General features: G+C 39.6%; 2 protein-coding genes across 4 annotated transcripts in view; one reads left to right on the top strand and one right to left on the bottom strand.

Annotated features, from left to right (window-relative positions):
* Positions 1-5,700, top strand: part of tub (TUB bipartite transcription factor) — a 31,056-nt gene extending 25,356 nt beyond the window's left edge. For all 3 annotated transcript variants that reach the window (XM_037247656.1, XM_037247655.1, XM_037247657.1), the window contains exons 9-12: positions 2,935-3,049; positions 3,245-3,343; positions 3,435-3,606; positions 3,728-5,700. In XM_037247656.1, the coding sequence (XP_037103551.1) occupies positions 2,935-3,049; positions 3,245-3,343; positions 3,435-3,606; positions 3,728-3,861 (520 nt within the window). In that variant the 3' untranslated portion in view covers positions 3,862-5,700. The remainder of the gene's footprint in view (positions 1-2,934; positions 3,050-3,244; positions 3,344-3,434; positions 3,607-3,727) is intronic.
* Positions 5,701-6,104: 404 nt separating this feature from the next.
* ric3a (RIC3 acetylcholine receptor chaperone a) lies at positions 6,105-11,033 on the bottom strand. Its single transcript, XM_037248051.1, has 7 exons — positions 10,712-11,033; positions 10,227-10,441; positions 9,925-10,151; positions 9,556-9,592; positions 9,113-9,249; positions 8,757-8,914; positions 6,105-6,886 (listed from the first exon to the last, which is right to left on the bottom strand). The coding sequence occupies exons 1-7, from the start codon at positions 10,827-10,829 to the stop codon at positions 6,105-6,107; spliced, it is 1,674 nt and encodes a 557-aa protein (XP_037103946.1). The 5' UTR covers positions 10,830-11,033.
* Between the last annotated feature and the right edge of the window lie 3,415 nt (positions 11,034-14,448).

The raw sequence follows: 14,448 nt of genomic DNA, 5'->3' as shown, positions 1-14,448 counted from the left end.
TGGGTGCCTGACTGAGGTAGGAAACAAAGGATGTACAAATGAAGTATTCAATGTGCAAAACATTTAAAGTAACATTGTATTTGCTTTAACTAACTTTTCATTTTTTGTGAATGTATTATTTCTTAACCTGCTTGCTTGTCGTGCGACATATGAGTTTGCATCAACCGAAGCGTTATCATGCTTTGTTCGCTCCTCCATGCACACGTCACATTTAATATTTGGCTGGGTTGCCAAATCGCCTATTTGAGCCTTGTTTACAGTGTGTTTAGCGGGGTTTTATTTTGAAGTCTTAGAATAGAAAACCTGGCACCCTTGAACACAAAAGAACTGCCGTTCAAAACTGTTCATTGACCCAAGAATGAGCGCGTTCACAAAAACGTTCAAGAAGCAAAAATGTGCTATGTTCATTTCACGTTCATCCAAAATATGAACAAGTTCAAGCTTTCGTTCATTGAACGCATTCAGGGACAACAGTGGATCTGAAATGATTTGCGTCACAGTTTGAACCTCTTCTCTGTGCTACATGGCAAAACGTCTTTAACTCAGCCTCTCAAGGCCTGCTCCCATTTAAGCAATGACTCAGGTAGCAACTTGAGCATGCTGTTGACTGTCGTGAAGTAGTGAAACTCCTTGTCTTCTTTTTGTCTCCCTTAGCCGTTGTTTTCTGTCCACTTCTCTGTCGGCAGCAGGTCATTCATTGCTTCAAGCTCACCCAAACCTGTGCCTTGGGTGGAAGCTCTTCCCTCGGACATGATGATTTTCCCAGAGCTGCGAGCAAGATGGCTACTTAGTAGTCATTTGCATTTTTTTAATCTTCGGAATTCCCCGAGCTTTTCTAAGATCCATCAAGATCCATCCACCCTCTGGTAGTAATGAAAAAATCAAAATCAGTGCTTGTGTCAGAACAGTTATCATCAAAGCCTTCTTACAAATTCATGTCAAACCTCACCTCGTCCTTTGATCCGGTTCCGGATGCTCCTCTGCCTCTTGTGCACTACAACGTACGTCTTCCACGGAAGCTTGCCCCCCCTCAGTCATATCAGTCTCCGTAATGCTTTGTGCCAGCCGATGGACACAATTAGGCATTGATGAGACGTTGTCCTGCAAATCATTCTCTCCCTTTTCCTCTACCGATTCATCTCTTGACTTAGTTTCCGAAGGACAGGGAAGAGAATTTTCTTCGACATCCAAGTCAGTGCCGCTGTCCGAGCTGTTATCTTCAACTCCATGCCACCACTGGAAATATTTTTCTCCTTTTGTTTCAGACAGGTGTCCAGCCTTTTCTGTCAGACACAGCCTCGAAGTTCCAGGCACAGCGGTTTTCTTTGCTTCCTGCTCACTGAGGTCTTGGCTCTCTTTGGTCCCTTCTCCTTCCTCAGCCAGATCAGCACAGCTTGCAAGTTCATGGACACTTTCAAGCGATTCGATATCTTCTGAATCTATTTCATCTCTTAACCTTTCCTTGGATCTACCAAGTAGAAGTTCTTCATCATTATCTAGATCCAAACTGCTGTCAGACGTATATTCAAACTCGTGCCACCACCAGGAACGTTTCCTAATTCTTGTTTCCTCTTCCTGTTCAGCATCATCCCTTGAATAATTTCTCGATGGTCCTGGCTGAGGTTCTTCTTCGTCTTCTTCTTCTTCTTCTTCCTGGTTGACTTCTATCTGAACCTCATCTGCAAAATCATCATCATCTTCATTTTCTTCATTCTCTTCAATTATATGATTAAAATGATCAGCGTGATTTTCAATGTGGACATTAACAATGTTGTCATTGACAAAGCCAATTTGGTTTTGTCTGAAGACCCTCATATGATGATTTATGATAAAATGCAAGAGGAAGATAAATTCCATGTCATTATTGTCTCCATTCGGTGGTTGATCTTCTGTAGGAATGTGAATATGGTGGCCTGTAAGACAACGAAAGCTTGTCGGTGACAACGTATACCAAATGGAAATAGAAATCATGTTTATCGGGTACTTACGATTCGGACCATTATGGTCTCCATCTCCTTGTCCATCCATTTGGCTAAAATAACCAAAAATTGGAAGCATTTATTGAGTAATACATTTACATTAAGCTTTTGATGGTCTCTTAACAGATTTGAAGACTAATTACAAATATGTATGACGCCTTTGAACACTTAAAATACATGTTTTCATTGTGTTTTAAATAGTTCCCTATTGTGGAGGATAAGCTACAACAAAATGTTTGAATTTTAAATACGAGGTAGTTTTTGCAGTGAAGCAGTGACAAGCTTTAGCTCCGCCCCAAAAACAATGTGATATCACACAGTGTCATTCCCTTGTCATATAATCCATCTGACAGTTCATGTGAAGATGATTCCCATACTGTCGCAGAACTGCCTTTCATATTTTATGCACTTGCACAGCGTAATCACAAACTTACCTCAAGCTGGAGGAACTTGTCTTTGTAAAGGTTTCTAGTTACAAAGCCATCGGAAGTTGTAGGTGCAAGTCCTTCTGCTGATCAGGCATTATTCTAGTTACAATCATGCTTATCCAGATCATCTGGGTTAAAGGTCAATCCATTTTGCATTTCCACATTCTGCTCTCTTAAAACCCCAAAGCATCAGTCATGGCAACAGGCGCTTCACCCCAACAGTGCATATTCATTAAATTGAAATGCTTTGAATAAAACACTTTATGGCATCACTCATAATGTCATCATTATGATGATACATGTAGTTCTTGTGAAGATGTTTGTCATTGCACTGCTCTGTACATACGATACAAGGAAGATAAAAACATGAATGCAATTGATGGGGCAAGTATTGAATGACATGAAAAGCGGAAAAGGGAATCTTCGGCCTCTAGTTGACGGAGTGCAGAGGTCAAGTCTTCTGATGAAATTCATTTCCCTTACTATAAAGAAGCAAGTAGGAGCTTACTTGTTTAATGCCATCACAGGTCAAATCTCATGGGGACCAAGTTCACTGTATATGACAGTGGTGTCAACCCTATGAAGACCACCACCAGCCTTGAGGACAGCAACATGCGCCAAGAGCTCGCAGCCATCTGCTATGTGAGTTCCTGTAGTCTTATTTTTTCGAGACTAGAATTATTTTACAGGTCAAAGACATTTTGTATGCTAGCTCAAAACAAAAACACCTGAAAACTTGCATGCATCGTTTAATGACTGCATGGAAACATAGTCACTATAGTGATATTTTCGCCATATGTTTTGGATTAAAACTACATGTCGATCTTTTAAATCTAGGAAACCAATGTCTTGGGATTCAAGGGACCTCGTAAAATGAGCGTTATTATCCCAGGAATGAACATGGACCATGAGAGAGTGTCAATTCGCCCACGGAATGTATGTTTCTCCAATTCATCCTCTAAAACATCCACATTGGGATATTGAACTGAGCTTTTTGACTGACTCTGTTGTGTTGTTTCCTTTTTAGGAACATGAGTCATTGCTGGCAAGGTGGCAGAACAAGAACACAGAGAGTGTTATTGAACTTCATAACAAAACTCCAGTGTGGAATGATGACACACAATCGTATGTGCTCAACTTCCACGGCAGAGTCACTCAGGCCTCTGTCAAAAATTTCCAAATCATTCACGACAACGACCGTGAGTTCCATGAACCTGAGTAGTTAAAGAGTGATCAGCCATCTTCATTTTTATGTTATGAGTATAGAAGCATGGTAATTTGCAAACATTTCAAGCTCTTATTTCCTGTCTGTCTTTTCAGCTGACTACATCGTGATGCAGTTTGGGCGTGTAGCAGAGGACGTCTTCACCATGGACTATAACTACCCAATGTGCGCCCTTCAAGCCTTTGCCATTGCTCTTTCCAGCTTCGACAGCAAGTTAGCCTGCGAATAGACAGCAGCCTAAAGGCCATCTGGTCTATGTGTGGTCTCATCAAGGGCTGTTTGTGTAACACTCGGGCTGCAAACTCCAAAACAGAGTACCACGGGCACCCTGCACATCACAAAATGCTTTGTTGGCCTCAACTTCTGCATGGATGCGTGTGGTGGGGTGGTGTGGGCAGCAAAGATGCTCAGTAAAGGGCATCAAGCACAAAGTGTACTCCACTTTAAAAAAACAAAAAATCAATTTGTTTTGTAAAAATGTTGGAGTATCTGTTTATTCTAAAGAACCACTGTTCCTTTTAAGTACCAGCTAGAGCGGTTTAACATTGCGACTAATGTGACTAATAATTAATTGCAAACTGTACATTTTTTAAGTTCGCTACATCTTATGTACCTGTCATGAAAATAACCCAAGGTGAAACAAAAACAAAAAGCCCACATCCTCAAGCATGAATACTTATACGATTTCCTAGATTCAAAATAACACGCATGTCAAAAGCTATTTATTTTGTTATTTATGTATTTATTCTATGATTTGTTCTTTGGACAGTATTGGCTCTGTGGAGCTACAAGCACATCAAAGACAAAACATCCACACAAAACGATTGGACCTGAGCAGGGCAAAAGCATGTTAACCTGTGCTGTGTACCGTACAATATCGTCGTCACTGGGTCACACATATGTGAATGTATAGAATAATGGTGCACTTTAATTTAAAGCCGGTAGTGGATGAGATAGTTGTAAATCCTTTCGTGTGCCTTTGATTACTGCAGTGTGGTGCTTTGGCTGTTAAGTAAGCGCTTTCTGTTCTTGCTAAGCTTACATGCACTTGGTAGGTTGCAGTCACTAAACAGTAGACAGGCACTGGCGGAGCAAGGATTTTTTTCATTCGGCACCCTATGGAGGTGCCAGGGATGTATCTGAGGGTCTGTAAAACAAACAAGCACAAGCTTACAAACCCAAAGGATTCCCAAAAAAATCTTATGAAAACTCCTTATTTGTTCTCATCGAGTGACAGGTGTAAAAGTGGGGGGAAAAAATCCTGGAAAAATCTGAAAATTCCCCAAAGTAAATGATCTAGCCTGGCATCTGGGGGGGTCTAATCATATTCCTGGGCCAGTGCCCCCCTCCCTCCCTCGTTCCGCCAGTGTAGAAAGGCATAGAGTTGCTTTAAATGATTCAAACATTATTGATTAGAAGCCCAAATAGAAGAATCTGTTGAATCAGTTCCATTATGACTTGCTTCGAGATTATATTCTTGAAGTCTCATTACATTTCACTCCGATGTGAAATTCTGCTTTTGTCTGATGTCTCTTGAAAATGTAACAAAGGACATGGATTTGTCACAGCCTCAACACTTGCATATTGCATCGATTTGCGTCTTCGGAATATTTTTATACTCCTCTGATGTGACAGTTGAGTACGTTCCTCATCTAAAAAGCAGTAGCCTAAGTTTCTATAGAGAAATTTAGGCGCTGGGTGACTTCCTTTCTCAACATTTTGTACTTTACCATTATTAAAAAAAACAAAAAACGAATGAAGGCAAAGAACAATCTCTGATTCCACAAATGTGGAATACTGTGGATCACGAGGAAATCTCTATCAGATGTGCTATTCTTGTACTTAATTGTGTTCTAACTATTCTGGATTTCTATTGCAAAATTGTTGATACTTTGCTGTGAAGTCTGCTTTTCGGTCCGTGTTCATAATCCCCTGCTTCTCTCACTTTGTTTTCAGTGCTTGTGATGATGTACAGTGAATGCCGTATGTATGAATTATGTGACGGTATAAACACTCTTTGATTATGACAACAAAGATGAGCAAATAAAACTTCTTTATGTTTACGGTTGCCCTCGTAAAACATGCAAAAGTTACTCAAAGCATATCATAAAGTGATGTTGTAATATAATTGAGAATTTACTTTGAGTTCTACGCATCATAAAACACGTTCAGGTTTTACTATATAACAACCCCAAAGTGACATAGTAAAAAAACATTTATGAGAGCTTTCAAACTTTTACATTCCCTCACAAAAATGACCAAAACGACATTCAATAACATATGCGCAAGGACAAAATTGTTGATCCCCCTCCGTTAATGAAATAATTCAGAAATAAAATTAATCTGACAAAAGTACACTACCTGAGAGTATAAAATGATCATTTCAAGTGGTCAATAGAGTAAAACCATAGTCGTTTAACCATTTACAAATGGATAACAGCGGAGAAGCTCAGACTTAGGAAAGGAAACACTTCATATCTCCCTCCTGTTTCGCATCCTCAGCCCACTGACCTCTTTGGGAATGTCTCTGTGGACATTACTGTCACACTCTGCAAAAGCTATCATTGGCAAAGACTCTGCTTCTTCCTGCTCTGCCTCTTCCTCAGGGTTGGGACATCCTGCACTACTAAACTCAAGTCTCTCCGCCTCTGTCACTGGATCTTCCTCATCAGCTTCCTCCTCGTCCTCTTCTACCTCTGTCCCATCATCTTCATCCACATCAGCATCCTCATCTTCTTCCTCCTTCTCCATCTCCTCCTCATAGGTATCTTCTTTTGGGTAGTGAAATACATTTCTGCTGTCATTAAAACTAATATGCTTCCTCCCTCCTTTGTGACGTTGCAGCTCATTCTGTACTTGCAGACCTAATCTCTCATGCTGTGTATTTGTAGCAGTTTGGGAGGCAAGTGGAACCAGCAAAAGTCTTTTCTCAGCTTCTGCTTCCTCCTCCTCCTCTTCCTCCTCCTCTTCTTCTGCTATCTGCTCCTCACCCTCTTCTTCCTCCTCTTCTTCCTCTACCTCCTCCTCTTCATCTTTCTCCTCCTGTTCCTCCACATCCTCACCTTCCTCCTCTTCTTCATCCTCCTCTTGTACTATGGATAGTTTCCTTGCTACAACTTCTTCTTCCTCTTGCTCCATTCGCTCTGCCAGGGCCTCCGCAGTGGGCTGGTTGACAAACTCATCTGGGGCCAATCGGTCAAGTTCACATTTGTAATCGGGTCCTTCATACTCAGGGTAAATCTCCTCGGGGTAACCTATAAAAAAAAGAAAAACGTTTTTTCTTTTCAGAGAATATTAGAATTGTTTTTTTGTAAAATGAGCATCTTCATTCCTGGAATAAACATGGCCTTTGCCCCTGTCCTTATGGAGATTCACTAGGGTCGACAACCCGCGGCTCCAGAGCCGCGTGCGGCTCTTTAGCACGCCCCTAGTGGCTCCCTGGAGTTTTTGCAATAATGCGTGTAAATGGAAAAATGTTTGGTTTTTTAAATATTGTTTTTAGATGGTAATCATGACACAAACATTCTTATGCTGTAAAAATGCATGTAGTTGTAAATATATTAAAAATACCGAATTTCAGAATGGTGAAAAATATCAAAATTGCGTAATATCCTGCGACACAGCACAGGTGAGCTGTAAATAGGTGTGTGAGTAATGTGCCATGGATTCAAAAGGCAAAAAGAGAACCATTGCTGATGAGAACAGAGGCTTTAATAAAGAATGGACTGAACGATTTGCTTTCATTGCCAATGCTGAAGGATTGCCTGCATGTTTGCTTTGCAATGAGAAGTTGTCAAATAACAAGAAGAGCAATTTGGAGCGACATTTTCGGCTAAGGCATGCTAAATTTGCTGCCGATCACCCAGTTGGAACTGAGCGCAAAGGTGCAATTGCAGTGCTGGTGGAGAAATTTGGGAACCGAAAAAACTGTTTCAAGAAGTGGATTGCATCTGCAAACTCTACTACTGCTGCAAGTTTTGTTGCAGCCCAGGAGATAATAAAGCGCGGAAAACCATTCACCGATGGCGAGTCCATGAAGGATTCATTCATTAAAAATATCAGAGTGCCTATTTTCGGACTGCAAAACCAAAACCGAGATCATTCAGCAAATTAAAGCCATGCCTCTCTCCGCAAAAAGAGTGAAGGCAAACTATCACCGATCAGCAAATCAAGGACATCAATTCAGCTCCAACTTTCCAATGGCCTGTGATGAGTCGTGTGACGTGACCGATATTGAACAGACAGCTCTGCTATGCAGGTACGTGAACTCTAACACATTAATATTGTATTGGAAATTCGGCTAAACTCAGTAGTCATGTGGTGCGTAATTCTCCCCAGCATGCGCTGCAGCGGAAATAAGCTATTAATAATGAATGTTCGTTTTGTATTTGTAGCCTATTTAGTTATTTTAATAGTAGGCATACAACTTATGTATTGACAATCTATGTTGCCTTATAAAAGGCTTTTAGATTTTTGCAGGTATGGTTTTTGGTTTATTTGGGCCAATATGGCTCTTTGAACATTTTGTGTTGCCGAGCCCTGCCCTAGACGCACACCTATAGGATTTAGTTGCTTGATGTGCAGTCTGTCTTTTAATTGTTTTACTTAGCCCTTATGATACTGTATCTTCCTTGTATGTGATGATGATGATATAACTTTATTCATCCCACAGCGGGGAAATTTACTTGTCACAGCAGCGCATAAGAGTGCAAGAATACAAGTGCCAAATTCAAAAAAGGATAAATAACAGACAGGTTATTGTCATTTGCACGCAATTCATTTTAAATTTGTTTGGCACGACAGAGCTATTCCCACTGCTGCCTGGCTCACTACTTCTTTCTTTCTGGCCCTGTCACATCTTTTCTTATTTGCTACTTGTTGCATTAGTGCCTTCCCAGACCATATATAAATAAGATATAACTCCTGTGTAAGGTTCTCGCTTCTGTCATACATCTGATACCAGGAATTGGTTTTGGGCTGATGCTCGGTTTATTTTAAGGTCCAACATAATCTTATATGCACAAGTACTTAGGAGGCAGTAGGGCAGAAAAGACAAAACCACTTTCAATTGTTAAGAAAGGAAAGTTTGTGGCAAGTTGTAAGAAAGAGGCAGAGGACATGTACCTTCCCAGTCTGCACTGTAAGGGACTTGCTCTGCCTCCATCTCTGGAGAGGCAGCCTCCACACGGCCTTCTTGCATCAGTTGTGCGATCTGCCTTAGCTGCCTGAGAAGTTTCTCTTCTTTCTTTGTTGGAGTCGATTTACTTCGCCTGCGTCTTCCACTACGGGGCAGAAAAGTGACAAAGCGGAATCATGACCCTGAGTCTCTGAGTTGATATTCAATGGTGGCAGTAAGGTGTGCATGCTGCAAAACAGCTGCTTTTTGGTTTCAAAAATTCATTTAATTCCCAGGAATCAAGTGATTTATTTCACCATGATTGCATTTCTGTGTTATATGTGCGCCGTATCATCAAACTAACCTCCCAGACGCACAAGTATTTCCTGAGACAATCCTTGCCATGATCCTTTCTGAGTCAAGTAGTCGCTCCTGTAGCTCATCGTCAGTTGCTAAAAGAAACACGTATGGAAATAAAATGACAATCACGGAAACTCCCAGTTACTAATAGTGGTTTTTAGTGTACACAGTACACATCCCAGACGTATCATGAAGAATCCACATTTTTTTCATTTATATTCATTTTATTGTGCACTTGAAGTCTCCAAGATTGTAGAAAAGCGTAATCTGTCCCTCCAGGTGTTGCAGAGATACTTTTATGATCTGTTTGGGGGCTATTTTTTACTCCGTTCAGTTTTCTCCTTTTTCTACTACGTATTTTTATCTATCACGTCACATCTTTTGGGGACTACCATACAAGGTAATGCGTGTGGCCAAACGGTTTCGCAAATCCGCCATCTTTATTACTTGGAGAGAAGTTTGTAGTCCAAACAACTCAAGTATGCTGATTTGGAGAGATCAAAGTGTTCAATTGTTAGATGCATTAATCCACACGACTCATTATACCGTCCCCCAGAATCAGTAGTGCCTGGTTAAATTTCTTTTTTCAGGATAAAGTTTCCACATCTGCTTGTCTTTGCAAAGCACTTCAAGGATGAGTGTTTCATAAATCTATTGTCAGTATACAGAAGGATTTGCTGAAATACTTTGTTTCATTGAGGGCTCAGTTCCTTAAATCTATGGAAATGACGGACACAGTAAAGCGGTAATTAAGATCACACAAAAATAGTAAACTGTATTTCACTTTCATATTATTGCGTCCTATATTATAGTGACTATGATGCCCTCATTCTCATAGCATTAGCGTCAGTCTTTCTGCTGATTTTAGAGCTGTGCGCTCTGTTTTCATTTCTTGTGGGTGTATTTTGAGTAGTTGTATCAGATGAATTGCATCGATTTATATTTACACTAATAATTAGAGTACTGCACTCACCTATATTCTTCTCCATGCTCATAGTTGTTCTGTAATGTCCTGGTTTTGCATTCTTGTCTTTGTAAGTCAACTGTCAACAGGAATGGGATGGTTAAGGTATTGTTGTATTATAATAATAATAATGAACCATAATAATAATAACAACCTTGTAGATTATATAGAGGATGTAAAGAAGAATCCCAAACCCATATATGGGTATGACTTGAGCCATCAAGTTGTGTTTTTTACTATTTTGTCCAATGCTTCTGACTTTAGCAGTGACCTCAGCGATGTATGTCATGGAGTGAACCTGGTCAGCACCCCACTGCTCTGGGTCATTAGACACCTGATATATCCCTGGGGGATGGAACCCAGGACCAGCTAAACAAGACAACAACAATATTACACTTTAATCATGCAAATATTGTGATCTACAGCTTACAAAATGGCAATACAAAATGTAATGAAACGTTAAAATACAAAGTAAAAGTATCACATATGCTAATGCTTATATCGTATGATTTTTCCATAACAATACATGTTTAGGCAACAACATGACCAGACCAAACACACTCTTGTCTAATGCAACAGCTGGCAGCAGCAAAAATAAGACCAAAGGTGGATGGATGATGATATGATGAATCTCCTCACCCTGCAGCTGTTCCATCTCCTTTTTGGCTCTGGGTAAAAGCATCCTGGGTAAGAAGAGAGATACACAGAGGACCGAGCATGATATCAAAGTAACTTTCTGACAGGTAGTGATGGACATGTTGTCTGACTCGACGACAGCCACACGTTGATTTCTCTTGAACAGCAAATCCAGTACTCTCGGTTGTCGTTGCTCATCTGGTGATGTCCTGCTTAGATTAGAGCAGATTATATGAGCGGCCTTCAAAGGCTGTATGAAATAGTATCACCTAATCCCCAGCGAGGGATGCGACTGGCCATGTTCAACAGGATGCCGCTTGTATGGAGTCTGTTGGATAAAAAACAGATTATATTTTAATATTACACAATGGGGTTGGGGAGCGGGGTGCTACATGAGTGTCAAATAGAATTTTTAAAATAACTTTTAAACACATATATATATATATATATATATATATATATATATATATATATATATATATATATGTGTGTGTGTGTATAGATTAAATGGCTGGTAATTGTGAAATATGAATACATTTTTCATTTTATTTCTATTTTCTTGGTATCAAATTTTATCATCATATAGTTAATTTTGGGGCGTGAGAATTCAGCGCACGACCTACCTGTAAAAGCATCCAAATATTGCAGTTCCTAGAGTGTGCGTCTCCCTTTTTACCAGCAGATAGCAGTGCAGGCTCATGTACATCCCCGCACAGATTCGTTTTGCCAGTGTTTCAAGATTGACTCCTAGAACATTGTTTTCAGTTGAGTGCGGGGCCAGGCAAGAAGCCTCCCCCACAAAACAAACACCTGGGCAATGGCTAAGCAGAGAAGCTTATATTAAATCACTGACATACATAATGAATAACAATTAATCAAATACACGGTAAAATGGTCAAATGTTGTATGAATAACCTATTTTTTTCCCCTCTTCCAAGTGATATAACTTTGCTTAATTTTATTCTGGGAATGTTTGACAACGAGCCTGATAGAAGGGGCCCCATTAAGGAAATTCCCAAAATTCGGACACATAATTGCAGTGTCTACGAAGTTTCTCAGTACTTGTTAAAATACGGCATCAGCGAGTTAGGAGGCCTTTTGTGGGGACTCAAGGTTGTCAATGTAGTGTCCAAAGCAGTTTTGCCATTGATTGTATGGGCCAATGTCAGCTCTCTCCCAGAGTCCCTTCGGATCGAGATCAAGGACAAATGCATGGGTTGCCTGCCTTGTGCAATGGCTTTACACAGAAATGTCAGTATAAAATTGAAACATTGAATGTTTTAGCAAATTTATAGCACAATACAACTCACTGGAAATTATTTTTCGATCCTTTGTTTAACCCTAATTCAAAACCCTAATGCTAATTTAACCCTTACCCTACTTTAAAACCTATTTTGAAACCTTAACCCTAATTTGAGCCTAGTTTCAAAACCTTACTTTGAAATCCTAACCTTAGTTTGAAACCTTACTTTGAAATCTTAATGTAAAACAATGATTTGAAACCCTAACCCTAGTTTTAAAATTCTTTGAAACTCTAAACGTGTTTCAAAACCCTACTTTGAAACCCTAACCCTAGTTGGAAAACCTGCTATGAAAGCTTAACTCCAATTTTAAAACCCTAATTTGAAAATTTAACCAAGGCAACCTATATCAGTTTCTCAATAGTGTCAATAACGACAAGAGAGTAATGAACCGTTTAACATTAACAAGGTGACTGACATGATAATACGCATTGTTGCTTTGTCCTCTGTTGTGGATTGCCAGCTTTGATTGCACCAGAGCACATAACTTTAGATTTGAAAAATCTACCAAAAATGACACAAAAATAGGTACAAGCACACTGAAATAATGATCCCATCTCAGTTTAGTCAAAAATGGACTTAGTGTGAAATCTGGCCCTATCCAGTTGAAACACAGTTGAAAACAAAGCTAATACTCTACTGTATGAGCGACAACAAGTTCATTGTAAATCCTGCCATCGCATGGATGAGCATTTCACTGTTCTGTCTGTCACAATAAATCGCTGGTATTGAGATATGAACAAACACACATTATATGTAGCGGCAAATGATCGTTTTTAAGTGAGATTGAATCATGGAACAGCAGATGATCTCTCTTAACACAGACACTTAGATTATGCGTAATTTACACGAATGGACTTTGCAATATTGCGTGTATGCTTGTCCAGGTAAATTGTGCTACTGCATTTGACCAATTTCACTAGCATGGTGACATTTGTCAAGCATTTTTTTTTTTTTTTTTCCAGTGATGGATATTTGAAAGCCTTGTCAGCTCTGGTTAGTCCTTTTATTTAAGGCCAAAGGCACAAAGGTCAAGTAGGTCGGACCTTGGGGACCTATTAGCAAAAACCAAGGTGGAGAGGATAACTCCCACATGCATATTTCAAAGAATACTTATCAAGAACCTAAAGCTGTTCGGAATACTGATGAAGAAGAAAAAAACCTTAAGAAATATTTTTACTGATACAGAACTGTCATTGTGATAATTTCTCCCAAGTCAATACATTTGTTATTTTTGTTATGTTTCATACTTTGTGAAAAGGATCTTTGTTGAGTTATGCTCTCAATTACTGTGTCAACAGAGCTCATCGCTATCCTCAGCCTTCTTTATTTTATCGTTATCCACCGAGTTCGGTGCAATTGCACTGCACAAGTACCGGCTATTCTGCCAAATATCTTAATACAAATAGAGTATAATGTCAGATTTGAGAAGGGAATGACATGATGGCATATTAGTCGGCTATCGCTACATAGATCAACATTCTAACATAAACACAAGTGCCCCCAAAATTGTTATGATGCTATTGTGTTGCAACCTAACTACGTATGTGACAGAGACTTCAACATTACACCATTTTGGTGGTAAAAAAAAAAAAAAATGCTGTGTTGAATGGTTAAAAAAAAAGTACCAAAGGAAATCAAGGCCAGCTCACTTAAATGCTTCACCACTGCATGAACATCAGCTCGTCAGGAAAACAGAATCAGGCACGTTAACGGACTGTTGCAGAGTGGACATTTGGAAACAAAAAAAACAACAACAACCCACTTATCTAGTATATCTTTAATGGTAACTGGTAACACCAATTCTCTGGTATGATCATTTTATTTTTTCACAAACTCCATATCAAGATCAATACTGTACTACTCTAGGTGGCTATATGGTTGGTTGTGACATAGCCAGCCCATTATAGTCAAGTGGCCGTACAAGGAGGACACTCAACTCTATTGGCGTCTTATTTCTGCAGCGAGGCGGGATTTCATTTCACTCAAGCAATGCTTGCTGACCGTTTTAATCTTGGACCATGAACTGGTGACCTTCATGTGACAGCTTCATTTGCTGACCACAAGGCAGACGGGCAGACCAGGGTTCTACGGTCAGTGATTTATAATCTACTAAAATAACAAAGCAACTATTAGAAGTTATCAACCATAAAAAAAAAATAGTTTTGTGCTGAAGCATTAAGAAATTGAAGTACAAAAATGAAATGAAAATGAAGTGGGCAATCGGCATGGGCAATAAAAATCAAGTCAAGTCGATCCATATACAGTATCTCACAAAAGTGAGTCCATCTTTCACCTTCTTGGGTAAATGTTAGTCAAGATAAACAACACTTTGCTAAAATGGAAAGTGGTCAATGTGCAGCTTGTGTAACCTCAAACAGAACACAGCTGTTATTGTCTGAACCACTGGCAACAAAAGTGAGTACAGCCTAAATTAAA

This window comes from Syngnathus acus, chromosome 3 (assembly GCF_901709675.1).
Source record: "Syngnathus acus chromosome 3, fSynAcu1.2, whole genome shotgun sequence".
Taxonomy (NCBI): Eukaryota; Metazoa; Chordata; class Actinopteri; order Syngnathiformes; family Syngnathidae; genus Syngnathus; species Syngnathus acus.
This window is presented reverse-complemented; position numbering and strand designations above follow the sequence as displayed.

What these genes read in the sequence shown, in the direction of transcription:
- ric3a (XM_037248051.1), bottom strand. Translation starts at nt 10,829, where the DNA reads ATGTCCATCACTACCTGTCAGAAAGTTACTTTGATATCATGCTCGGTC. An exon ending in GACTACAAACTTCTCTCCAA is followed by an intron (nt 9,250 to 9,555) that starts GTAATAAAGATG and finishes CACTATTAGTAA; the next exon opens with CTGGGAGTTTCCGTGATTGT. An exon ending in AATACTTGTGCGTCTGGGAG is followed by an intron (nt 8,915 to 9,112) that starts GTTAGTTTGATG and finishes TCTGCCCCGTAG; the next exon opens with TGGAAGACGCAGGCGAAGTA.